The sequence below is a fragment of the Hylobates moloch genome, unplaced genomic scaffold (genome assembly GCF_009828535.3).
Source record: "Hylobates moloch isolate HMO894 unplaced genomic scaffold, HMol_V3 SCAFFOLD_6, whole genome shotgun sequence".
In the NCBI taxonomy this organism is placed as follows: domain Eukaryota; kingdom Metazoa; phylum Chordata; class Mammalia; order Primates; family Hylobatidae; genus Hylobates; species Hylobates moloch.
Window position 1 is genome coordinate 70636767 of NW_026652281.1, and position 24571 is coordinate 70661337.

At 42.2% G+C, this 24571-nt stretch overlaps 2 protein-coding genes across 14 annotated transcripts in view; one reads left to right on the forward strand and one right to left on the reverse strand.

Moving 5' to 3' along the window:
* WDR41 (WD repeat domain 41) overlaps positions 1-4129 on the forward strand; it is a 185396-nt gene extending 181267 nt beyond the window's left edge. For 2 of the 7 annotated variants that reach the window (XM_058440779.1, XM_032157007.2), the window contains exon 13: positions 1796-4129. In XM_058440779.1, the coding sequence (XP_058296762.1) occupies positions 1796-1948 (153 nt within the window). In that variant the 3' untranslated portion in view covers positions 1949-4129. The remainder of the gene's footprint in view (positions 1-1795) is intronic. The other 5 variants (XR_009214139.1, XR_009214138.1, XM_058440775.1 and 2 more) reach the window with 5 other exon arrangements.
* Positions 4130-5669: 1540 nt separating this feature from the next.
* The window catches only part of PDE8B (phosphodiesterase 8B), a 259008-nt gene continuing 240106 nt past the window's right edge, over positions 5670-24571 (reverse strand). For all 7 annotated transcript variants that reach the window (XM_058440782.1, XM_058440781.1, XM_058440780.1 and 4 more), the window contains 8 exons: positions 23662-23707; positions 23148-23283; positions 22097-22295; positions 16634-16851; positions 15175-15295; positions 13068-13235; positions 9194-9323; positions 5670-8621 (listed from right to left, as the gene is read on the reverse strand). In XM_058440782.1, coding sequence (XP_058296765.1) covers positions 8512-8621; positions 9194-9323; positions 13068-13235; positions 15175-15295; positions 16634-16851; positions 22097-22295; positions 23148-23283; positions 23662-23707 — 1128 coding nt within the window. In that variant the 3' untranslated portion in view covers positions 5670-8511. The remainder of the gene's footprint in view (positions 8622-9193; positions 9324-13067; positions 13236-15174; positions 15296-16633; positions 16852-22096; positions 22296-23147; positions 23284-23661; positions 23708-24571) is intronic.

Genomic DNA, 24571 nt, shown 5'->3' on the forward strand with positions numbered 1-24571 from the left:
CTGTGAACAGACACTAGTAGGGGATAAAGCCTGGGAACGTGGTTTGGGGTCAGATTATGAATGTCCTTGAATGTAAGGCTGAGGAGTTTGGACTTTATTTTTTAAATAGTAGGAACTCATTAAAAAGGTTTTTAGATGGTAGGGAAAACCCCATGTAAAACACATTCAAAATGTGTTTGAATGTGGCACATTTCTCATTCTATAAAACAGTGTCAGCTTTTTAGGAATTTTCCTGAGTGGAAGTGTTGAGACCTGAACATTTTTAAAAAGCATCTCTGGCTTCGTTGATAAAATCTAGGCTATCTTTGCAATGTCACCTGAATTTCCTCATTTCTTTTTGTTTCTTCTTTTAGACAGCATCTCACTCTGTTGCCCAGGCTGGAGTACAGTGTTGGGTCACTGCACTCTCCACCTCCCAGGTTTAAACAATTCTCCTGCCTCGGTCTCCCAAGTAGCTGGGATTATAGGTGCCCGCCACCACGCCCAGCTAATTTTTGTACTTTTAGTAGAGATGGGGTATCACCATGTTGGCCAGGCTGGACCTCATTTCTTTCATATTTTCATCCTTGCTCTACTGGCTCAACCCCTCTACCTGTGCACTGAATTTTGTTTTCCAGTTTCCGAAGGAATTCTGCTCCCATATTTCCTCCCTTCACTCCTGCATCCTCAGCTGAGTCTTATCCTGTGGACTTCAGAAATGTATATGTCATTTCAGAGAAAACTCTTGTTCTCTTCCCCCCCCCCCGCCCCCCAAGGGAGTTTTGCTCTTGTTCAAGCCCAGGCTGGAGTACAATGGCGCAATCTCCACTCACTGCAACCTCTACTTCCTGGGTTCAAGCGATTCTCTTTCCTCGGCCTCCCGAGTAGCTGGGCTAACAGACGCCCAGCTAATTTTTAGTATAGACAGGGTTTCACCATGTTTCGCCAGGCTGGTCTTAAACTCCTGACCTCAGGCAATCCGCCCACCTCAGCCTCCCGAAGTGCTGAGATTACAGGCACGAGCCACCACGCCCGGCCCTGTTTCTCTTTTATTTCACCCTTCCCTTCGAGGACCTCATCCTTTTCATTGGTTCACTTTTCTCTCTGATACAACTCTTCACCCCATAGTATTCATGCTGCCTTTCATAGTATTCATGCTGCCTTTTGTCAACACTGTTTTCCTATTCTTAGCTTCCAGCCTATTCCTTCACTGGGCAAGCCCCTTCCACTTACTTGGGGCATTTTCTCTCTTTGAAGCTTTTTCTGAATTTCTGTGGCATGTCATAGTCTATACTGCATCATTTAGTACCTGATTACATAATTTCTCATTGATACCTTTATTGTTTCAATTATGATTTGCTTTTCAGAATCTTCTTGAGGGTAGGGACCATAAACCTAGTGCTGACACTTAATACCTATGGATTGAGTATATCTACTTTTATAGAGAGCTGAAGCCAGTGTTTATCTTGGGAAATTTAGAATTCAGACATTTTATCCATAGCCATTATACAGTATAAGTAATGGTTAAGTAAAACCAATACTTGAAAAATCAGATTATAAAAAAATCTGGAAGAACCATGAGAATTCATGTACTTTACAAAAATAGCTATTCTGTAGTTGAACAATATTAACAAAATTCTGATTAAAATATTAGATATTATTTGTATGTGACTGTTACCAATACTGAAATGAAGTTCTACACCCAGATCCAAAGGAGTCTTTAAAGCACGTATCTCACACACACATGTGTTAATATGGTATTAGCCACGTCTCTGCTTTTCGGGGTCCCTATAACCAGTTTTAATTTTCTTTACAGATGTTTCTATACTTTGAAGATCATGGACTAGTGACATGCTCCGCTGATCATCTCATTATTTTGTGGAAAAATGGAGAGCGAGAATCTGGATTGCGCAGTTTAAGATTATTTCAAAAATTAGAGGAGAATGGTGACTTATACCTTGCTGTCTAGTTTAAGGAATTAAAAATACATGCATGAACCTTGAACATCAAATATCAGGTACTACTCTGAAAACCATTAATATATTGATCGCTTAAATTGGTAATTTTTTTTGTCGGTCCATAAAATTCTACATGTTTAAATTTTTTTGTGGACCTACCAACAAGGAACATGTTGCTTCTCAGGTCCTAGTGTATCCTCCAAAGAATATACCACAAGTTTTTCCATTTGACTTTGAGCTGCTGTTGAAGTGGTGAGTGCTGTGTTTTGAGCTTATTTTGAACCTAGACCCTTTTGAAAGGGACAAATAGAGGTAAAAGTTATGGCATGTATTATTGTGAAGTTTAAAAATAGCCTTTCTCCTGCAAATTTTCCTAGTCTTTAGTAACTGTTAGTGTTCTATATAGCACAAACTTGAATCTCTCAGCCAAAAAAACGAACATATATACTGTTTAAGTATGGCAAGTTTTTTTTTTTTTTGGTGCCAATTTGTTTAGCTAATTTAAAAAATGTTTTTTAGTTCTAGCTACTAAAACCTGTATGAACTCAAATGGATAGGCTTCTTATGAGGGTGTATTTTTCCCAGTGTGAATTGGCTTGAAGAGCCATGGGCTAAATTGGTACTAGAACAACAACTGCCCCTCATGTACGCCAAGGATGAGCTCTAGATCATTTGAGAGGCACAGTGTTTCCAGAGTCGAGTCAGGGGCTGTAGCTGAGCGCCACTGCCCCATCTGACCACTGACTCAGATACGAACTGCTTGAGACAGACTTCTTTTATGTAGTTCTTTGCAGTGTCCACTGAGACACTATAAGCCAGCCTTGTAACAATATGTTTTCTCCTTTTGGTGCTAAAAAAATAAAAAAATTAGAAAGTAGTCTACACATTAAAGATTGAAATTCTTAAACTACTAAGAAAGGGCAACGTGACTGATGTTAGCAGACTGACCCTTCTTGCAGAAAACCTTCTACAGATTTATTTGTTCATTAAACAAATATACTACAAATATACCCTAAAGGGAATTGTCATACGTTCTTTTTACTAGTTTTAGCTTTGACAGTTGCTTCCACAACTACCTACAAAGACTGGAAGAGTTAAGGTCATCTGAGTAGACCAGTGGCATAATGTTACAAATGAGGAAACTGAGGCCCAGTGCAGTAAGGCCTTGCAATTAAATCTGTAGTGCCCAGTATCACCGAGCAGCTCTAAAAACAGGAATTGAAGACTGAATGAGAGAGAAAGGCTTATATGACTACTTTAAATCCAAATAACATTGAGTCATGAAAAGTTTTATGGAGAAATATTAAAACTTAAGCTATCTCAATTACAGAAGACTTTCTCCCATTACTCACATGCTTTTTCCTTTAGAAATTCTGTATTGGCCCATACGTTTGTAAAGTTGTTTTCTGAAGTTGTGTGACACAAGGGAGTCATAGACTTAACTGTTTTACTTCCCAGCCCGTTCTGGGCTAGTATTTTGTGATAGGAATCTATTCAAATGGAGTGGTAGAAATCACATGAATTTTGGAAGCAAATGGTACCGTAAGTACCACAGCAAATTCCTTCTGGTCATTATACAGGCGTACCTCAGAGATATTACAGGTTAGGTTTCAGACCACATCAAAAAGGCAACTATTGCAAATAGAGTGAGTCACATCTAGTTTTTGGTTTCCCAGTGCCTATAAAACTTGTGTTTATACTACAGTCTTAAATTTCTAAAAAATATACATACCTTAAGAATACTTTATTGCTAAAAAGTGCTAACAATCATCTGAGCCTTCAGTGAGTCATAATCTTTTTGCTGGTGGAGGGTCTTGATACTGCTGGCTGTTGACTAAGGTGATTACTGAAGGTTGGGGTGGCTGTGGCAATTCCTTAAAATAAGACAGCAATGAAGTTTTCCAAATCAATTGACTTCCTTTCGCAAATGAGACCTCTGTAACATGTAATACTATTTAATAGCATTTTACCCACAATAGAACTTCTTTCAAAATTTAGAGTCTGTCATCTCAAACCCTGATGCTCCTTTATGAACTAAGTTTATAGAATATTCTAAATCCTTTGTTGTCATTTCGACTATGTTTACAGCATCTTCACTGTAGAAACGACTGTCTCCAGAAACCACTTTCTATATGCATTCTTAAAGCAACTTCTCATCTATTAAAGTTTGATCATGAGATTACAGCAATTCATTCACATCTTCAGGCTCCACTTCTTCCAGACTCCTTTTAATGTTGGAATTTTGACCACCTCCCATGAATCAGAATGTTCTTAGTGGCATCTAGAATGGTAAATGCTTCCCAGAAGGTTTTCAATTGACTTTGCCCAGACCTATCAGAGGAATCACTAGTTAGGGCAGCTACAGCCTTATTAAATGTATTTCTTAAATAAGACTTAAAAGTTGAAGTGACTCCTTGACCCATGGACTGCAGCATAGATGTTGTGGTAGCAGGCATGAAGACAACATGAACCTCCTTGTACATCTCCATCAGAACTCCTACGTGACCAGGTAACAATTGTCAGTGGGCAGTAATATTTGGAAAGAAATTTGAGCAGGTCTCAACCATAGGCTTAAATATTCAATAAACCATGCTATAAACAGACATGCTGTCATCCAGCCTTTGTTATTCCACTTCTAGAGCATAGGCAGAATAGATTTAACATAATTCTTAAGGGCCTTAAGATTTTTGGACTGGTAAATACACTCTGACTCCAGCTTAAAGGCACCAGCTACATTCGCAGGCATTGAACTTCTCCTCCCTAGCTACGAAAGTCCTAGATGACATCTCTTCTAATAGAAGGCCATTTCATCTTCACAAACTCAGTTGTTTAGTGTAGTCACCTTCAGTGATCTTAGCTAGATCATCTGGATAACTTCCTGCTGTTGCCGCTTGCACTCTGACGTTAATGGAGATAGTTTCATGAACCAACCTCTGCTTGCTTCCAACTTTTCTTCTGTAGCTTCCTCACCTCTCAGTCTTCAAAGAATTGAAGAATTAATTAGGCTTTGGCTTAAGGGAATGTGTGGCTGGTTTAATCTATATAGACCACTCAGACTTTCTCCATCTCAGCAGTAAGGCTGTTTCACTTGCTTGTTTGTATGTTCACTGGAGTAACACTTTCAAGATCTCTTCCTTTGCATAGCTTGGCTAACTGGTGTAAGAGGCATGGCTTTCACCTGCCGGGGCTTTCAACATGCCTTCTTCACTAAGCTTTATTATCTGTAGCTTTTGATTTAAAGTGAGAGACATGTGACTCTTTTACTTGCACATTTAGAGGCTACTGTTTGTTGGTTATTAATTAATTGGCTTAATGTCCATATTGTTGTGTCTCAGGGAATAGGGCAGTCCAAGAAGAGGGAGAGATTGGAAACCGCTAGTTGGTGGAACAGTTAGAATATACACAAGATTTGTCAATTAAGTTCACTGTCTTGTATGGGCATGGTTTGCAGTACCCTGAAACAATTACAGTAGTAACAAAAGTCACTGATCACAGACCACCGTGACAGATACAAGAATAAAAACGTTTGAAATACTGTAAGAAAGAGTTACCAAAATGTGACACTTACACAAAGTGAGCCCATGTTGGGAAAATGCCCCGATAGACTTGCTCTATGCAGGGTGGCCACAAGCCCTCAATTTGTAGAAAAGGCAGTATCTTTGAAGCACAATGAAGCAGAATGCAATAAAATGAGGTATACTTGTATTCTAACTTTCTGCCATGAAAAAACTGTCTAGAGGGCAGTCTCCAACCCTAGGGACTAGGTTGCTTTTGTTTTCATGCATGCCCTAAGGTCAGAGAGATGGGGGATACCAGTATGATGGGAGATTCTGGTAGGGAATCAAACCTGATGGTGTTCAGTAGTTGTAGGTGGACTGCTGCTAAAAGTTGGACTTTCAATTTAGAATAATGGGTCAGTGTATATTCCGTACATTTTCTCCATTTCCTGAGTTTAGCTTTCAACAGTTAAGATACTTGCAACAGCAGAAGTAACACTACATAGTGTTACAGTATACAAATGCCTTGTCATTTTTATTTTAAAATATATTTATTACCTCAGTCTCTGGCTATATTCACATAGCACAAGGGCACAAGATCATCCCTTCTGTTTCTCTCTCTAAAGCTGAGTAGGTTCTGAGTGAACTGATTGATTGATTGATAGGCTTGTTTTTTTTTTGCCCAGAATCTAACCAGTCCTGACATGGAGGGCAAGTAAATTTAAAAGTCTTAAATTAGAAATAATGATCTTAGAAAATTATAGGGTCATTCTGGTCCAGCACTGTTTTATAACTGGTTTCCTTCTTCTCTTTAGTAGTCACGGAAATTATTAGAGAGTGTTGCCTTTTCCTAATACGGCCCCCCTCAGCACATGACGTTTAAGTAAACAACTCCGTGTAAGAAAGAGGCAGTTATAATAGTTTATATAATATAAACTATCTGATACACATACCATCTGAAAGCCTGTATTTCTAACAAGTTGACTCTGTGGAAGAATAGACTAGTTCGCAGGCCAGAAGATTATACCGTAGATTACACTGGTAAAGAGCAGAAATTGTTGAAGCTTTAGTACCTAGCTGTCTTAAAGCATTTTTAAACAGTTGCACGTTACTAATAAAAAGTTTGAAGTTAACAAGAAATTTGACATAAAACTGAGTAAGCTGTAAATATTTCATATAGAAGATGTCTGACACCTGATAAATGTTACTTACCAAATAGAACTGAAAGTGAGGTGATCAGAAAAAGACTGTCCTTGCCTCGAGCAAGCTTCTGAAGCCCAGGCAGGTTAGCTAGGTCCTTAATATGGGATTCCGGCATCCTGCTTTTAATGTGCTCTGAAAACAAAGTGACTCATGAAATAAAGGACACTAAACCCCAAATTTGAAATTATGAAAAGTTTAGGCCAAAGAAGTAAAATAAAAACAGCTGTTGGGAATGAAAAATGGCTGTAGGAATTTAGTTACAAGTACTTCACAAAAACATTTTCATCACATTTACATAATATAGCATTACAATACAAAGCTGGCTGCTGTCCTGACCAAGCAAGTTCTCTTATCATCTAACAAAAATAATTTAGATACATTTCTTTGCATGGAATTGTCATATTTTTCCATTTTTGGTACAAAACATAGAAAAAACATTGGCACATTATCTAGTGATAAGTCATTTTTTCCCCATGTACAAGTTCCAAGTATTCTGCATTCCAATTTGTATTGGAAAAAAGTAATTACTGATTCAATTATTTCAGTCTCTGTTTATACCTTTTAAAAATGCAGCATGAAATACAGAGAAAGAAAAATGAAGTTTGTTTACGGAGTCTAATCTTTATAATAATACATAGGAAGGATCGGCTGGTAAAAGAGAAAGGAAAAATCTCAAGTCTGACTTTATGTAGATCACAGAGAGTTGTGAAAAGAGCAGTATAAAAATATGCACTTGTGCTTTAGAAGCTTTTAGCATACAATTAATAGCTTAAAATAGTATTTACTGCTTCCCCATATGCCTATTTTCTGATATATTTACACCGCACAATTTTAACATTGTTAAAGCTAATGGCATGATTTCAAATATAGATTGGTTAAAAATATCTGAACCTTGAAACTTCCCCTATCCCCTCCCCGAACTATTACGTATAGATGGTGCATGGCACAACATACTGCATGAGCTTATACCCAGAAAATTTGGATTTTAATAGAAATTTTAAACATGTATATAAACTTTTTTTTTTTTTTTTTTAAGAAAAGCTTGTCCAAGGGCATTCAAATTTAATGGCTTTTATATAATACTTGGTGTAGTGCCTCGTGGCTGCCTCTGTGAGCCAGAAATAAGGGAAGCTCATGGATTCCCCCAAAATGAAATGCCACTTTTTCCCTCATCATGGATGACTTTCTGTTAAGATGAACCTCTTTTACAGGAAAGGGGTTACACAGGCTGCTGATACCAGTCTAGAGAGGGCACCCACCAGCCAAGGCTGTGTTCTAACTTAGGTGTCACACCATCGGCCAGAAGAACTATGTAGCCATAGAGGCTATGAAGCTAACTAGTTGATCTGTAATTTGGTCCTAGTTGTTTTACTTATGTCGTTTTTTTTTTTCTTAGATAAATCTGTTCAGATAAGCTTCTTATGAATCCTTCACATCGATGCTCTTGAGGAAAACAGTCAAGCTAAACAGCAATGATGACTTTTATGGTAAAGGATGAGCTGATCACTAGCTAAGCTACCTAGTCACCATCCTGGGAGATGAGCTCACAGGCACCAAGGCTTTGCTTCCTGTGGCCTTCTAGTTACAGTGAATCAGCTCCATGGATTGACAAGGGTACATAGGATGATAGCAGAGCAAAGGAGTTTGCCAAGTATTTGTTCTGTCATTAAGTATTCAAAACATATATTTTTCTTCATGGAACATAACTTTCTAAGAATGAAATTTGGGGACTTGAATGATTCAAGGTCAAATATTAAACATTAGCTCCTTCACCAATACCTGTCATTGTCATTAGAAAGGAAGGCCTCTTGTTTACGCTACTGTGATTCACAGTGTCCTTTGTAGGTCAAGAGGCCCCCTTCTGTGGCTTGGCTTTAGCTGTCAGATGGAAGCCTCAAACTTTTGCACTTTAGGTCATCTAGTGTCTTCCAGTGTTTGTAGTTGTCAGCCAAATGTTGCATCAGGGCTGGCAGATGTGCAAAGGCTGCAAAGACAGAAAAAAACCAAAAGAAACCTGTGAACTTAGACCCGAGGAGCATTTATAAGCCTGGGGGTGTCTGGGACAAGTTTGGAATCAGAATTAGAGGAGGCGTACCCTGGGTGAGGCCTTTGGCTATTAAGTGAACACACAGCATGAGGACAAGTCATTAAACACTAGTTTCTGAAATACAAACAGGTCCTTTTTGAAAAGCTGCTTATCAGTGACATTATCAGAAGAACCTGTGATTCAGAGTAAACTAAATACATTTTGCATTCTTTCTAGAGTTTTCCTCCAATGATAGAATAACATTGCAGTAAGCTTTGGCACCGTGTCCTTTGAAGAGGCAGAGACTCGTTTATCCAGTTATCAAAAATCCATCGAGTCTTCTGCACACAAGCTTCTGTGCCAGCTGCTGGGGATGCAAAGAATGCACCCCACCCCATTTGGCCACAGAAAGCTGATAGCCACATTTTAAAAAATATATTTTGTTTACCTTTAGGCTCACCCTATGTCACTAAAGATAATAAAGCATAACAAAATTTTCTTTGTGGGTGACAAAACAGTAACTGTCTTACCATCCCAAGCATCAAACATGTCTGTTATGAAGTAGTCAATGAAAGAGATCTGAGACTTGGGGATGCTACAGGTATTCCGGTCAAACACTGGCATCACCACAGGTAGCCCCTGTCTCTTCTCTTCATCAGTCTGTAAGAAAAAACCACCACATAGGGCTGGAGGACATGCGAGACACTTTCACAGTAATATCCTGTTTCTCAGAACAACCCTGTGAAAATGGGTCATTATCCAGTTTTCTCAATGAAGAAATAGGCTCAGCAAGGTCCTCAGACTTAGATAAGTCAGCTGAGCTACAGTGACTACACTCAGGTCTTCCCACTCTCCAGCCTCTTTTTTTCTTTTGTTTTTGAGACAGTGTCTCACTCTGTCGCCCAAGCTGTAGTACAGTGGTGCAGTCTCGGTTCACTGCAACCTCCGCCTCCCAGGTTCAAGCGATTCTTCTGCCTCAACCTCTTGAGTAGCTGGGAATACAGGCACCTTCACCACGCCCAGCTAATTTTTAGTAGAGAAGGGGTTTCACCATATTGGCCAGGCCGGTCTTGAACTCCTGACCTCAGGTGATCTGCCTCCCTTGGCCTCCCAAAGTGCTGGGATTATAGGCATGAGCCACTGTGCCTGGCCCCAAGCCTCTTTCTATGTGATACCATAGCATCTCCTGACACATCGATCTCAAGGGTACTTAGCCCCTTCTCTGGGACCTGCTTTTATTATTGCAAAGTCAAAGCTATGTTCAATGTCATACAAACACGAATTCTCATACCAAAACTACTGACATTTACACTGAGAAGAAGCAATAGTGGGTAAAACTATTAACACCTTAGCATGACTCAATCAACTAGCACCAAACTGTATTAATAGCCATAGTCATTATATTATTTGCTGCCACATGTTTGCACTTAAAAAACAAAAAAGTTTCAGGCCGGGCCCAGTGGCTCATGCCTGTAATCCCAGTGATATGGGAGGTCAAGGCAGGAGGTTCGCTTGAGGTCTGGAGTTTGAGGCTGCATTGAGCCAGGACTGTGCCACTGCACTCCAGTGTGGGTGACAGAGTGAGATCTTGTCTCAAATTAAAAAAAAAAAAAAAAACAGAACCACTTTCACTTAATAATTACCTCTTTGAAGCAGTAAGAGTTACTAATTGTATTAAATCTTGACCTTTGAAGTACATGTCTCTGTAATATTCTGTATGATGAATGTGATGAAATGGGAGTACACGTACACTTGAACTGCATACCAAAATCTGCTGGTCGTCTTTTGGAAAAGCACGTATGCATTTGAATTGAGCTGAACCAGCTGCTTTTATCCATGGAGCATTATTTTCACTGGAAAGAATGACTGTCAAACTATGATTGTTCAGACTTGGGTATTAGCCTTGCAGCTTTTGAGGTGTGTGGAAATCTGAGTATTGTGCACATTAAAGTAAGGCCATCATCATTCATTGAGCTGAATATTAAGATCCGCATTTCCTGGTGGTGTATTGAGCCAGAGGCCAGCTCAAAGGCTTCATTTGTAACTTTCATTTTTAGGTCACCCTGGCTTATGAAGTACATTGCTTTTGGGGAAAAGGACACCTAAATAGGAAGCTTACATCAAAAAACTTAAAAGCACATTTTTCTCATCCTCCATTCACACTGAGAATAACTAGGAGTAGTACTTCAGGTCCTCTCGCTGTGGGTCTGGGGAAGCCCACTGATGAGCAGCTTTTGGCTTGGCTTGCTCGTTTCAGGTCAGTCGATCAAGCAGCCTTAAAATATCCACTGGTGTGCAAGGATTCATTTGATCCTCACTCCCTTCCTGTTCTTCTCTCTGGAAAGCTCAGAACTACCTGTCCTACTTTTCTTCAATTCAGAGGCTCTCTTCCCAGAAAGCTGCAGTCTACTTACTGGATTTCATGAACAGACACTTCTCAAAAGACGACATACAAGCAGCCAATAAACAAACAAAATGTCCAGGCCGGGCGCAGTGGCTCACGCCTGTAATCCTAGCACTTTGGGAGGCCAAGGCAGGCGGATTGCCTGAGCTCAGGAATTCGAGACCAGCCTGGGCAACACAGTGAAACCCCATCTCTACTAAAATACAAAAAATTAGCCGGGCGTGGCAGCGTGTACCTGTAGTCCCAGCTACTTGGGAGGCTGAGACAGAATTGCTCGAACCTGGGAGGTGAGGGTTGCAGTGAGCTGAGGTCATGCCACTGCACTCCAGCCTGGGCAACAGAGCAAGACCGTCTCCAGACAAAAAGTCCAGCATCACTAATCAGACATGCAAATCAAAACGACAATGAGATACCATCTCAAACTAGTCAGAATGGCTATTAAAAAGTCAGAAAATAACAGATGTTGGCAAGGTTGTGGAGAAAAGGAATGCTTATACGCTGTTGGTGAGAAATAAGTTAGATCAGCTAGCCCCTGTGGAAAGCAGTTCAGAGATTTCTCAAAGAACTAAAAATAGAAATTGCTATATACCCAGCCGTCCCATTACTGGGTATATACCCAAAGGAAAATAAATCATTCTACTGAAGAGACACCTGTACTTGCATGTTTATGACAGCACAATTCATGGTAGCAAAGACATGGAATCAACCCAGGTGCCCATCATTGGTGGACTGAATGAAGAAAATGTGGTGCATATATACCATGGAATACTATGCAGCCATAAAAAAGAATGAAGTCATGTCATTTGCAGCAACATGACTAGAGCTGGAGGCCATTATCCTAAAGTGAAGTAATATAGTAACAAAACCAGATACCACATGTTCTTCCTTAGAAGTGGGAGCTAAACATTGGGTACACACAGTGGCAGAAACTGAAACAGTAGACACTGGAGACTTCAAAAGGAGGGAAGGGGGCAAGGGTTGAAAAACTACTTATTGGGTACTATGTTTACTACTTGAGCCATGGGTCATTAGAAGCTCAAACCTCAGCATCAGCAATATACCCTTTTAACAAACAAACCTACACATGTACCCCCAAATCTTAAACATACTGGGTCCTCTGCTGGCCACTCCCCTTCCCAGTCTTCCTAGGCATCATCTATTCTTTATCCTGCCCTTATTTATCCTGCCTCCATAGTACATTTCAGCCATGCAGACCCCACAAAATTCACTACTTGTGGCTACTTGTCACCCACACACCCATCAGTGCTTAGAGTCTCTTCTCTGGAAGTAGGGCTGTTGTCACATGTCCATTTACAGTCTACTGCTTTCTAGATTTCTCTCCTTTAACTCTTTACGCTGCCACAGTTAAAGTGAACTACATATTGCTCTTCTCTTTATATAAAAATTCTATTTCCCCTCCCTTTGTTAATTTTGCTCAGAATGCTTTGTTCTTCCAGAAAGTCTTTTCCTATTCCCCCATTTCTGTAGCCCCCCCTTTTATCTAGAAAAGAGTCTCTCTGAACTCCTGTAGCACTTAACATAAACTTCCTTGAGATACGCTTCATTTTTTACTAACAAACACGTGGACCTGTCTACATCTCTCCCCTATTGGACTGGAACTCCCCGTGGCCGCGATGTCTTCACTAATGCCTGTGTTCCCATAACGCGCCATGGAGACACCCAGGAATAACCTAGTGAATGAATGGAAGATTTCTCAGTTTTTGTGCAAGTTCTGGATCCAGCAAACTGAAGATGAAAAGTTACTTCCAAAGGCTCAGTTTATCCCCCTTCTCAAGAGACTCTGGTTAGTGATCGGCCCCATCAGTCAGCCCCTGAAGGAAGCAGAAGTCTACCCCAGGTGGGGGTAAGCTGCTTTCTTCCAGGGAGGGGTGGTTAACTAATTGGTAAAAAGTTACTCAGCTGAAGAATCCCCCAGGAGTTCCATGACCTAGTTCCCATTCCCGGAGGGGAAGTGGAGCCTCCCTGGAAAGATGGAGCACCTGTGCAAAATACTCCTCAGAGATCCTCCCAGCCCATTCAATGCACAGGTCCAAGGGGCGGCATGGGTTGGCCACGTCAGCACACTTAATCATCATGCGTTTGATCAGGATTTGGTTTTCAGGGAAGTTCTTCCCAGCAGGGTTGCATTCACAGTCGCTGCCTTCAATCTGGAAAACAGATGGTCAGATCAGGGTTGGCTCAAGATGATGGTGAAGCCCACAAGGGCTAACTCGCCAGGCATTCGACGGCGATCACCGAGCACACAGGTGGGACTGGGACTCGGCGAAGGCAGCTTTTCCTTTTTCAAATTCCATATATAATAATATACCGACACATTCTTTAAAAAAAGAATATACTCATACAGCCTTAAAAGACACTCAGCAATACACACACACAGAGTTTGAAAGTTGAAAGTCCCTGTCACCACCTGTCTACCCCCATATCGATTTTCGTCCCTAGAGGTAACTGCTACAGCAGTTTTGTTTTTATTTTGAGCAATTTGATATGTAATCTTAGAGGAAATTTCTCCCAGTTAAAAAAAAAAAAAAATGTGTAAAAGCAGAGCTTTTAGCTACTTTAATCCATTTAAAGTAGGGCAGTGGCACATACATGTAACCCTTCAATTATTTCTTGATTTCTACTACTAACGCCTACCAGCTCCCTCCCTCCTATGACCTGTCCCACCCCCAACTCACCCAACTCCCTCGCACTTTGGTTCTCCTAAGGCATGTGTCCACACGTGTTTTCTTGGCTGTTCTTCTGACTGGCTGGTAAGTGAGCCAGGTAGGTGTGGGGTCCTTGGACTAGGAAGTGGTCAGGAGCAGGTGTGTTCAGCCATGTTTAGAAAGACTGGTCCACACCTAGTGGTGATGTCAGTGTCCTGAGCCATGTGGCCAGGACACGAGTTGGTACACACATCACAGGCCATTTACATAGAACCTGAAAGATTGTTATTCTCCACTTTTAAAGACACCATCAAATTGAATGTATGAAAACAATTAGGTCTCCAGAGCTCTGCCAAGCCAAAAGGCTGCATGACATTTGGGGGGTTTAAGACTGGACCTATTTGTTAGACTATCAATGGGCAGAATATGTTCTGGAGGTTTTTGATTACTTATCAAAGTAATACTGTTTACTATAAATACTGCAGTTAATAGTAAGTTTCAGTGCAGAGTTGGGGGCTTACATGGGTGGATGACCTTCCCAGTTCTAAAGTTCTATGAATCTCTGTACTTTTCCTTCTCTAAATCCCCAGATCCGTGCTCCTGTAAGTCCTCTGTGGAAGGAGAGGGCTCTGGTGTTGTGCTGTGGAATCCCTGGGGGAAGGGGCTTAAACAGGTGAGGTAGACACTGTCTCTCCATCCAGACTGGTCATGGGATGGGTCTACACACACAGTCTCCTTAGTGATCAAGTTCCTCATGATGATCATTCACATTCATCCCATTTGCCAACCTCTGCTGCCCAACAGGAATGAGCGGAAAGCTTTTCTACCTTTATGGGGTTATGAACAGCTTCATGGCTTCAGAGAACAGTGGATCTTATTAGGTGTGAACCTTCTGTTTCATGTTCCTAAAACCCACATTGGTAAGGACCTTAAGGCAGGTCCAAGGTACATGAGTAGGTTTTAAAAAAGGAAAACACAATAAATGCATCTGCTTTCCAGTCACTCCCAGTTTTATAATAGTCTTCAGGTACCGGTATGCTTTTAATGTGAATCAGGAACATTGTTTTTGAAAACACCCTCCAACTTTGAGGTTTTCCAAGAGCTCAGTGAACAGAGAAGTAAAGGCTTTGGATTCTCTAAAATACCACCATTTATGCCAGTCTCTGCTCGTCTGAGGCTCCTTCCATATTCTTTGGGCCTAGCTTTTTTGGTCAGTACTGGCTTTTTCTCAGGGCCTTTCTTTCAAGGAGCTCAGAGTTGCTGTGGACACAGTTTATTCTCATCCCCAAGGAAAACAAGTGGCCAGTCCTTTCAGCCCTTTACCAACTCCAAGCAAATAACCACCTTGCATCTGAGTGGGAGAGAAAATGCTTCAGGGCCAGAGCAGGCTCTTATGGAAATGTACTTGGATGTGCCTTATGGCATGGAAAGCAGTACTCACCTCAGCTGCCATTGGCTTGTTGATGCTGTTCACAAACTTATTCACATGTTCAAAGTGTTTTGTCATCTCTGTTGCCAGAACCATGTCAATAATAGCCTGGCGCAGCGTTCGATAATGGTTCCTAAAATAACCAGAAGACAAAGGGGCTTGTTCACAGCGTGTCTCGAATTATAACTATTCTGCCACCATTTCACTACACTCCTCACAACCTAGGAGGAAGCTGGGGCACAGAGTTAAGAAATGTGTGCAGATCACAAGAAGAGTTTACCTGCTCGTCCTCCAGTAAGCAAGACCTGCAGATGCTATTCCATTTTCCCCAGTGATAGCTGACCCTTATGTGATTTATGAGTATTTTTAAAAAGAGAGAAGGTACCTGTCACATGGTAGACATTTATCTGACAAGGTGATTCCCCTCTCCCTTCCCTTGAGAACATCAAAACAGTAAGGTGGCAGGAAATGGCAGGCTGGCACGGCAGCCACATAAGCTGGCCCACTGCACTCTGTGCAAACACAGGGATTCCCATCGCATAGGATGGCCACGGCCTCTTTCACTGATGGCATTGGAAGACTTTCCTGTTAACAAGTAATTCTCTAGATTGCAGCAGATAGAGATTGTAATGAATGAAGCAACAACCCTGCCCCAAATTAACCATCCAATTCTGTTGTCGTTTTCTAACTTCAAGAGCCAGAATGGCTCTTGAATAAAATTGGCTACTGGAAAGAATTTTTTCTGCAAAAGTTTAAAAACTCATCCTCGATACTGATGAAACTGAAGCCAAAGCTGGAATAACTCATCTCCATGTCTTCCCAGTTTTCTGGAGACCAAACCAATAGGTTCACATAGACCAGCATTCCTGAGACCCGAGTGAGCTCCATGCTCTCTGTACACTGCCCCCTTCCCAGGCATCTGTGCACCAGCCTGGCTGGTGCTGTGTGGGAAATACCCACAGCCTGACTGCAAGGTGCTGGCAGGCAAGAGGACCTGCTCACGTATAACCCACTCTCATCAGAGGAGAATGCGGGGCTGGGGGAACCTGCCCAACCCTTCGTGCTCCCGCTCTGTGGGACCTACTCATGAGGGAGTATTTTAAGCGGCCAGAAATTGAGCTAGGGAAAGATGGGGGTGGATACATTCTCCTCGAGTTACACAAAAGACAGGATGTCCTCGTAGGAGGGTAAAAATATCTGGTGTACTTAGTAATAATACAATCAATATTTATGTAGTGTTCTGCAGTGTATAAAACATTTTTATGAACTCACTGAAGACCAAATGAGATTTCAAAACATAAAGGCAGTCTGAAAAGTCAAATTAAGTGAAGGGCAAGGTTATTTTATCATCTGATACAGCGGGACAGCTATTATTTTCCCTTTCCCCTAAGAGGAAACTAAGTATTTGGGAAAACTGAGTTTCCCACTTAAACTTCACAAACCTGAGCCCAGGAGCCCAAGCACAACAAACCTGTCAATATTCTTGAAAATGTTGCATTTGGTGTCCTTGACTGTGAGCTGGAAGGCCAGGGCGGTGTGGTGACTCTCCAGAACAGCAGTGTCATTGTAGAGCACAGCAAGCTCGCTGCCTGCATTGCAGAGGAAAGAGTTGGTCCTTCCCGGGTGATCCACGTCATGGACCGTGGCAGCAATGAGGGCTGCCACCTCATCCAGCTGATCGAGGCTTCCCTGGGATACGGGGAGGCAAGGTTGAGCATTACCCACTGGATCCTGGAGACCCACATCCATCCTTGTCTGTGTGGAGGGTTGGGTCAGGGGATTTGAGATTTTCAGAACGTTTTTAGCCAGCTGAGCCTTCTGACCTAGATGTGGAGAGGCGGCCTCTGACATGCAGCATCGCTTTACCGTGCTGTCTGTTATCTGGAGGGAAACCTGAGCCACAGTTACAACCTATGCTTAATTCTTTCTCCAGGGGCCATCAGCTGCTTCTGCAGGAAGAGGCCAAACAAGCCGTTTGAATTGCCCACTGTATGGTATTTCTGCCACAGCAGAAAGTGGCCTGTGATCACAACTATTACCAATTTGCCTGGTTCTGAAAAGATTTTGAGTGTGCTGGTAGCAAATGGCTCAGATACAACAAAATTATTCATACAATGGTGAAATGACTAGCGCTGTAAAAGAGTACCAAGAAAAAGAGGACCAAGCAGTAAAAGACGACCAAGGGGAAGAAGAATAACTTTGCCAGGAAAATTAAGGCTAAGGGGGTTCTTGCAAACAAGAACAAAATGCAGCTTTGGGCTAGCAGGCAGCAAAGGCAAAAAGGGAAACCCTAATTCGAAAGCTCTCATTATGTAATTAAAGAAACAAACCAGAGCATCCGGGGATACAAGTGTTTTTGAGCCTGCAGCTTTAGGAGGGAGTTATCAGATGGGCTACTGTTATGTAAGAGATGTTGTACTAGGAATTTATTATTCATTGAGTGCCTACCAGGTACCAGTTATCACTGCATAGTGCCAGAGCTGCAATGATGGTTAACACTGGCACAGTCTGCACAATGGAGTTTGTAATGTAGAGGGAGAGAGAGAAATACATTTAAAAACACAAACAGAAGTAACTTGCTGTGAGGCGTGCTAAGAAGGAAAGTACAGATGCTTTGGGAGTATAACCATGAGGCCTGGTCTAGTTTAGGGCAGCACTGTCCAATGTATTTTTTGCCATGACAGGAATGTGTTCTATTTGTGCTATCTGATGAAGTAACTCCTAGTCGCATGCAGCTACTGGACACTTGAAAGGTAGCCAGTACAACTGACGAACTGCATTTTAAATTCTATTTAGCAGCCATGAGAGGCTGATGGCTACCATATTGGATAACATAAATCTCGAGGGTGGTCACTTCCAAGGAAGTGATTTTTCTGCTGAGACTGAAGGAGAAGCAGGAATTGTCCAGGCAACAAGCAGCAAGAGGGCAATTCCAGGCAGAAAGAAAAGCCTGCATGACGTTCCTGAAGTCAAACAAAAAAGGTCTGTTCAGGAAACGTAAGCAACATCATTGTGGCTGAAGGGATAGTGAGTGAGAGGGAAAGTGGTCCCCAGGATGTGGGGGGTGGGGAGGTCATCATTTTTGGTATTCCCAAAATTTGCTCTCCTAGGCCTACAGGAGGAAGAGCTGCTGCTCAGGTGAAGAAGAGGAACCTGTAGCTCAGCCCTGTCCTGCAACGGCACCCTGATGGCCAAGGGGCTGCACATGCTTGTGTTGGTTTAGCAGGCTTCCCCGAAAGCTCTGTCTCCACCAGAAGGGAGTCATTTCCATTCCCAACGCTGACCCCATGGAGCAGGTGAGCAACCCTGGGGTGACTCCAATCAACACAACTAGCCTTCCTGAATAGGGACAGCAGAAGTTACTCTTCTTAGCTGTTCTCAGAGATTGATTCTGCAGTGCCCAGGGCAAGCAAGCACTATTTGGCCCATTTCACTGCTGTTCAGGAGAGGCCACGGTCACCTGCAGGTACGTTCAGCGATCTCCAGGCTCAGGACCCAGGACAGCCCCAACCTGGGCTCCACCTTCACTGACTGTACCTGAGCAGTGAGAACCCACAGAGCCCAATCTCTGGGCCTCCAGCTAGTGCCCCTGTGGTATGTTCAATCCTGCTTGGAGTCTCAGGCCTGTTTATTTTTTAATTCTTCAATGAAATAGATTCAATTAACTGGGGTAGAAAACATAAATAGCACTAGAAGAAACATGCCTTTCCTTCCGGCTAACACTGATTTAAACCATGCCCTCAGGGACTTTTACAAAGATGCCAATAATGGGTCCTGCAGTTTAGGTGGGCACCAACAAGGTCTTGTCAGACCAGAAATGGCTGGGAGGTAGGGAAGGAAGACAGGCTAGCTCACTAGCAGAGGAGAGTAGCAAGGCCCTATGTCGAGGAGGAAGTGTCCATGGAAGAAAACCCCACCAAACCCACAACTGGCGAAATTCTAGTCCCGTGGAGGCGCAGTTACCTCTGCATAGTTTTTTCCCTCTTTAACCAGTAGGAGTAGATCTGGATCACACTGAGGAAAGTTGGCCAGAAGGGTTTCATTCTAGATCTGCCTTTCAAATAGTTTCTTATTCAGGATAAATATTCATGTATGCCCAGATACTAATAAAGGAATGCTTGTTATCCTGGCTTCTCCACTTGGAATAGTTCCCTGGAATTGGGTAACACGGGGAGAGGATGGGGTCTGTCACCAACTGAAGGGGCTGTTAGCCCTGGGCATGCTAGCTCTACAGCTGGGTTAGGCATGCTTTGTCATAGTGACATTAAGAATTTTAGCCTGGCTGGAAGCAGTGGCTCACACCTGTAATCCCAGCAGCTTGGGAGGCTGAGGCAGGTGGATTATCTGAGGTCAGGAGTTCGAGATGAGCCTGACCAACGTGGCGAAACCCCATCTCTGCTAAACATACAAAAATTAGCCTGGGCTTGGCATGTGCCTGTAATCCCAGCTACTCGGGAGGCTGAGGCAGGAGAATCGCTTGAACCTGGGAGGCAGAGGTTGCAGTGAACCAAGATCGCGCCATTGCTCTCCAACCTGGGTGACAGAGTGAGACTTCATCTCAAAAAAAAAAAAAAAAAAGTTTATCACAAAGAAATTAGGGGTGACAGATGACACAAGAGAGGTAAGAAAATACTTCCTGACCCTCTTTGTCAGTGCCAGCAGACCTGGTAGAAGAGGCCTCAGGAGGAAATCTTTCTGGAAGCACCTCATGATGGACCCACCAGTGATCACAGGCAGGTAACCAAACCTCTGAGCACAGAAACCCCTTCCAGCTCAGTTCTCCAAGCTTCCTCGCAGCTCTAAGTTTTCTGATTCTCTGGCAGGGGCTGCCAGCATGAGAAAACATTTTTTTAATTTTTTTTTTAATATTTTATTTTTTTTGAGACGGAGTCTCGCTCTGTCGCCCAGGCTGGAGTGCAGTGGCGCAATCTCGGCTCACTGCAAGCTCCGCCTCCCGGGTTCACGCCATTCTCCTGCCTCAGCCTCTCCGAGTAGCTGGGACTACAGGCGCCCGCCACCACGCCCGGCTAATTTTTTGTATTTTTAGTAGAGACAGGGTTTCACCGTGGTCTCGATCTCCTGACCTCGTGATTCGCCCGCCTCGGCCTCCCAAAGTGCTGGGATTACAAGCGTGAGCCACCGCGCCCGGCCGAGAAAATGTTTTTTGAATTGTAAACATATTCTGTCCAATCTTAAATTTGTTTCTATTGCTGTCATTTGAGAAATCTAATCAGACTCCAAATACACTAGCAGAACTCACAATTTAAAGAAACATATTTTGGAGGAGGATAGTAAGATATGATCAAGTTACTAAGCATTCCCTAATTTACCAAAGATTTAATCAATGTTTTCCTAGAGTGGTTCCGCTTGAGTGAGGTTCACCTCTAACTCAAGACTGCAGAGGCTATTGATCACCTTGGTCTTGGCATTAATGAGTTGTGTGCTGTTCTCAACTGGTAACATGTGGCTTCAGCTGTGAAATATCATGTGGTAAAAAAGAGAGGAGCATGGGCCAGGCACAGCTCACACCTGTAATCTCAGCACTTTGGGAGGCTGAAGCGGGTGGATCACGAGGTCAGGAGATTGAGACCATCCTGGCCAACATGGTGAAACCCTGTCTCTACTAAAAATACCAAAAAAAAAAAAAAAAAAATTAGCTGGGCGTGGCGGCCCACGCCTGTAGTCCCAGCTACTCAGGAGGCTGAGGCAGAAGAACTGTTGGAACCTGGGAGGTGGAGTTTGCAGTGAGCTGAGATCGTGCCACTGCACTCCAGCCTGGGCAACAGTATAAGACTCCATCTCAAAAAAATAAAAAAATTTTTAAAAGAGGAGCATGAACCTGTGGTAGGAATCCAGGGTGTTTTCGCTCCTCAAAGAAAGGTGTTATAGAAACATAGGTTGATATCACTATTAGTTTTCTAAAAGTAGAAGACAAAATTATTCAAAAGCATCATTCTTGGGCTACATTGTTTCCTTGCTGATGAAAGTGAATAAATGTCAGGATGCTGTTGGCAAAACTGAAAAGAAAACCTTACCCACATCCCCCTTCCTGTTTTCATGCCATTTCTGCTTCTACCTGTCTCACTATAGCTCTTAAGTACCTAGGATCTTAATCCCTCATCAACACCTGTTCTAAGAAAATGATCTAATATCAGCCATTTACAGATTGATGTGAATTTCAATCCCCATATGGCACTTCTCCCAGGGGTATTTAAAATTTAAGTTTTAGTTCTAGTTGTAGCAAAAGAATGTATAAGCTTTGGTGTGCAAGTGATGGTAGCTGGGGAGGATGAGAGATGGGGATCTCTTGCCAGCTTTAAATAGGGCTGCCCCTATGTAAAGGGCAAGGGGTTCCTAGGGCTGCCCTACAAATCAGCAGTGGTACATGACAGTATTGAACTGTAAGACTAAGGGATATGGAACTCTTTCAGAATTATGCAAAAGTCATTAATATACAGATAGGCACATTCACACCTACACAAAACACAAACATAAATGTATGTGAATCAGTGTAGAATGCGGAATGGCTATTATTAATATCTGGATTGTAATCTACCAGTGGCCAAATCCTGATACTAAAATTTAACCTATAGATCTAGTAACCATTTGCTGTAATAATTAAGTTCTGTCCTGCAACCCAGTAACACAGCTCCTAGCTAACATTTGGCAAATGGGTTCATGATCTGCCATACATACAAAGGAGTCTCTGTGGTGATAGAATTATTATTTTAAGTATTTGGAGGAGGGGAGGGCTAGCAGAAAGTCCATGTCTTTACAACACCAAAGTGACTAGTCGATTCGGCAACAAAAATTTTTTTTTTAAAAAGCTGTCAACTTGGTTGCAGAACAGCTGTTTGCCTAATGTATTTACTAAGATTAAGTTCTTGGATCTCCAATCCAGGCAGGAAACTAGGTCATGATATCAAAATCCTACCTTTACTCTTTCCTTTCCAAGGAAGAAAGCAGTGGCGTGCAGGACGTCGGCAGCATGGGTGGAGTTGTGGTAGGCATTGGAAGAGTGGTAGTTGGCTTCGATCACTTGGAACCAGGCCCGAAGAGTGGTTTCAGAACAGTTTAAAAATTCACATACTCCAAACCGAGAGAAGACCTTTAGGCCCAGGTAAACCAATGGCCTGAAAAATAGGAAAACCCACCCTGGCTCATTGTATTCACTGGCCCAGAAACTGTTTTCTTTGATGATAGTGGGGCATGGAAACATTTTTCTTCTGATGATAGCTTCACACACACAGGGGTTTAAAAGCATCTCCTCTAAAAATTAGGAGGTAGGATCTCTCCTTCTCACCATCCACCTCTTTGGAACTAGATGCTTCATGGTAGTACATCCAAATTATTTCTAGATGGTCTCTAAATCATAGGCCCCTCAGTGGCTCTGACAACCTAGAAATGAGCCTGGAAGTCCCTCTCCATCCCCACTTCCACATTAACCTTGCACTTTATTTATGCTCCCTAAGGAAGTGACTAAGCCTAAAGAAACAGCTTGGATGGTCCCAAAGTCCTATCATTTAGAGTCCTGTTACTTACTTACGTTACACGTGAGAATCATTGATATCCACCCCTGGGAAGAAACAGCCTTCTCCTAGTATAGAAAAAGACCTTTTAGTTATCTAATCTTTCCTCTGTCTACAGGATGGATCAGGAAAAAAAACAACCTATAGTGCTCTCAATTCCATTCTGTAGGGTAGAGCTTCGACAAGTTTGAGGATTCTTAGAACTCTTGGCTCACTAGCACAAAGGAGGGAGCTGTGGATACTCAGGCAGATCCCACATCTTACTAATACTCTCCACAAAGGATCTCACTCAGGGGCCACAGCCTCTCTGCTCATTCAACACTACTCTAACATGGCATGAGAGCCAGAACCCGTGAGGTCTCTCACAGCAAAAACACGTCTCCCTCAAAGTTTCCAAATGTGAGTTTGAGCATAGCCATCAATCCTGCTCTGCCTTCAGCCAGAGAAGTCACATACCTTTTATGCGTAATGGCTTCCAATTCAAAGATGTTGAAGTCCCAGCTCTCCTCATTATCAAGTAATTGAGAGATACAAGGGGGAACATCATTGATGGTTATTGGCATTGCAAGGTGACTGTGACTCTGGTGCACATCTGAGCAAACAGATGGGATGGGGGAGGCTGGTTAATTGTGGAATCTTGAGTGTCCAGGTGTCTGTCATCATCTTCATGGTTACTACTAGAAAAAAAGTCTTGTACCTGATTTTTCTGTTATTGAACTTCAAGACCCTCAAATAGAAAAATAATTCACTTTAACTCTGTTTAAATGTATAGAGATTTGCAATTCTTACTCTAACTGTGCTCAGAGAAGTAATTTTAACTAGGAGACAAATTTTAAATGTAGACCATATTGATGCTTAAACTCAAATGGGACGAGCTGGAAGTAACAGCTCCCAGAACAATAATCACAACAGTGGGGACAGCACAGGCTGGAGGCAGGTTACAGTAACAAGTAGATAGATGAAAACTTACTCTTAGTAAACACATACTCGTTTCCTGACAGCCTTCTTAAGCCATCCTGGAATAAAGGAAGAGCCTGTTAGAAGCATGCTTTATATCCATTATCATTCTCTTTTTTTTTTTTATTAGTGAAAGAGATTTGAATCCTGAATAACCCAACCAATCTGGAAGTCTAAGTTGAAGCAAAGCTCAAAATTAAATCAGAACAGTTATAAGACAGATGATACTCTCCCTTCTGTAACTATTAGCCCCAGAAAGTGGAGAACTGGGATAGAGTGGATATGACTGTGTCAGGACTCACAGTGAGCTGTGGGTTGACTCTGTTATGAGGCCATCTTCTTCTCCTGGCATTTTCAAGCTACACAGGCGAAATCACAGGAGTGACCTTGCTTCAGATCTTGATGGGATCCCCCTCACCCTCAGAGGGACTGTGTTAATTGTGTTTTTAGACTTACATTTTGAGGAGTTGAAGCCATCAGCCATATTTAGGGGATTACCTTCTAATATAAAGTTTTAAAAAGATTGAGCTATTTTTTGACTAATATCCCAACTAATTTTTCCCCAGCTGTATTTTATGTTTTGAAACATGAGCATTGCTGCTTGCCTTTTAAAGAAGAGTTTCTGGGCTTGAGGTCCTCGGAGATGCAGTGTTAAGAGAGTGGACGAAATTCCAATGCTTGGCCATGTCCTGGCTCTTGAACTAGTCCCCAAGTGTTCCTGAATCTCACTTTCCTTCCCTCCACCTTCGATCTCTGAGTACCTAAATTATCTAGATCTTTGCTTAAAAGTCATTTAGAAATGCACACCAACATGGCACATGTATACATGTAACAAACCTGCACGTTGTGCACATGTACCCTAAAACTTAAAGTATAATAACAAAATAAAATAAAATAAATGCTTGTCATTCCCAGACGATGTG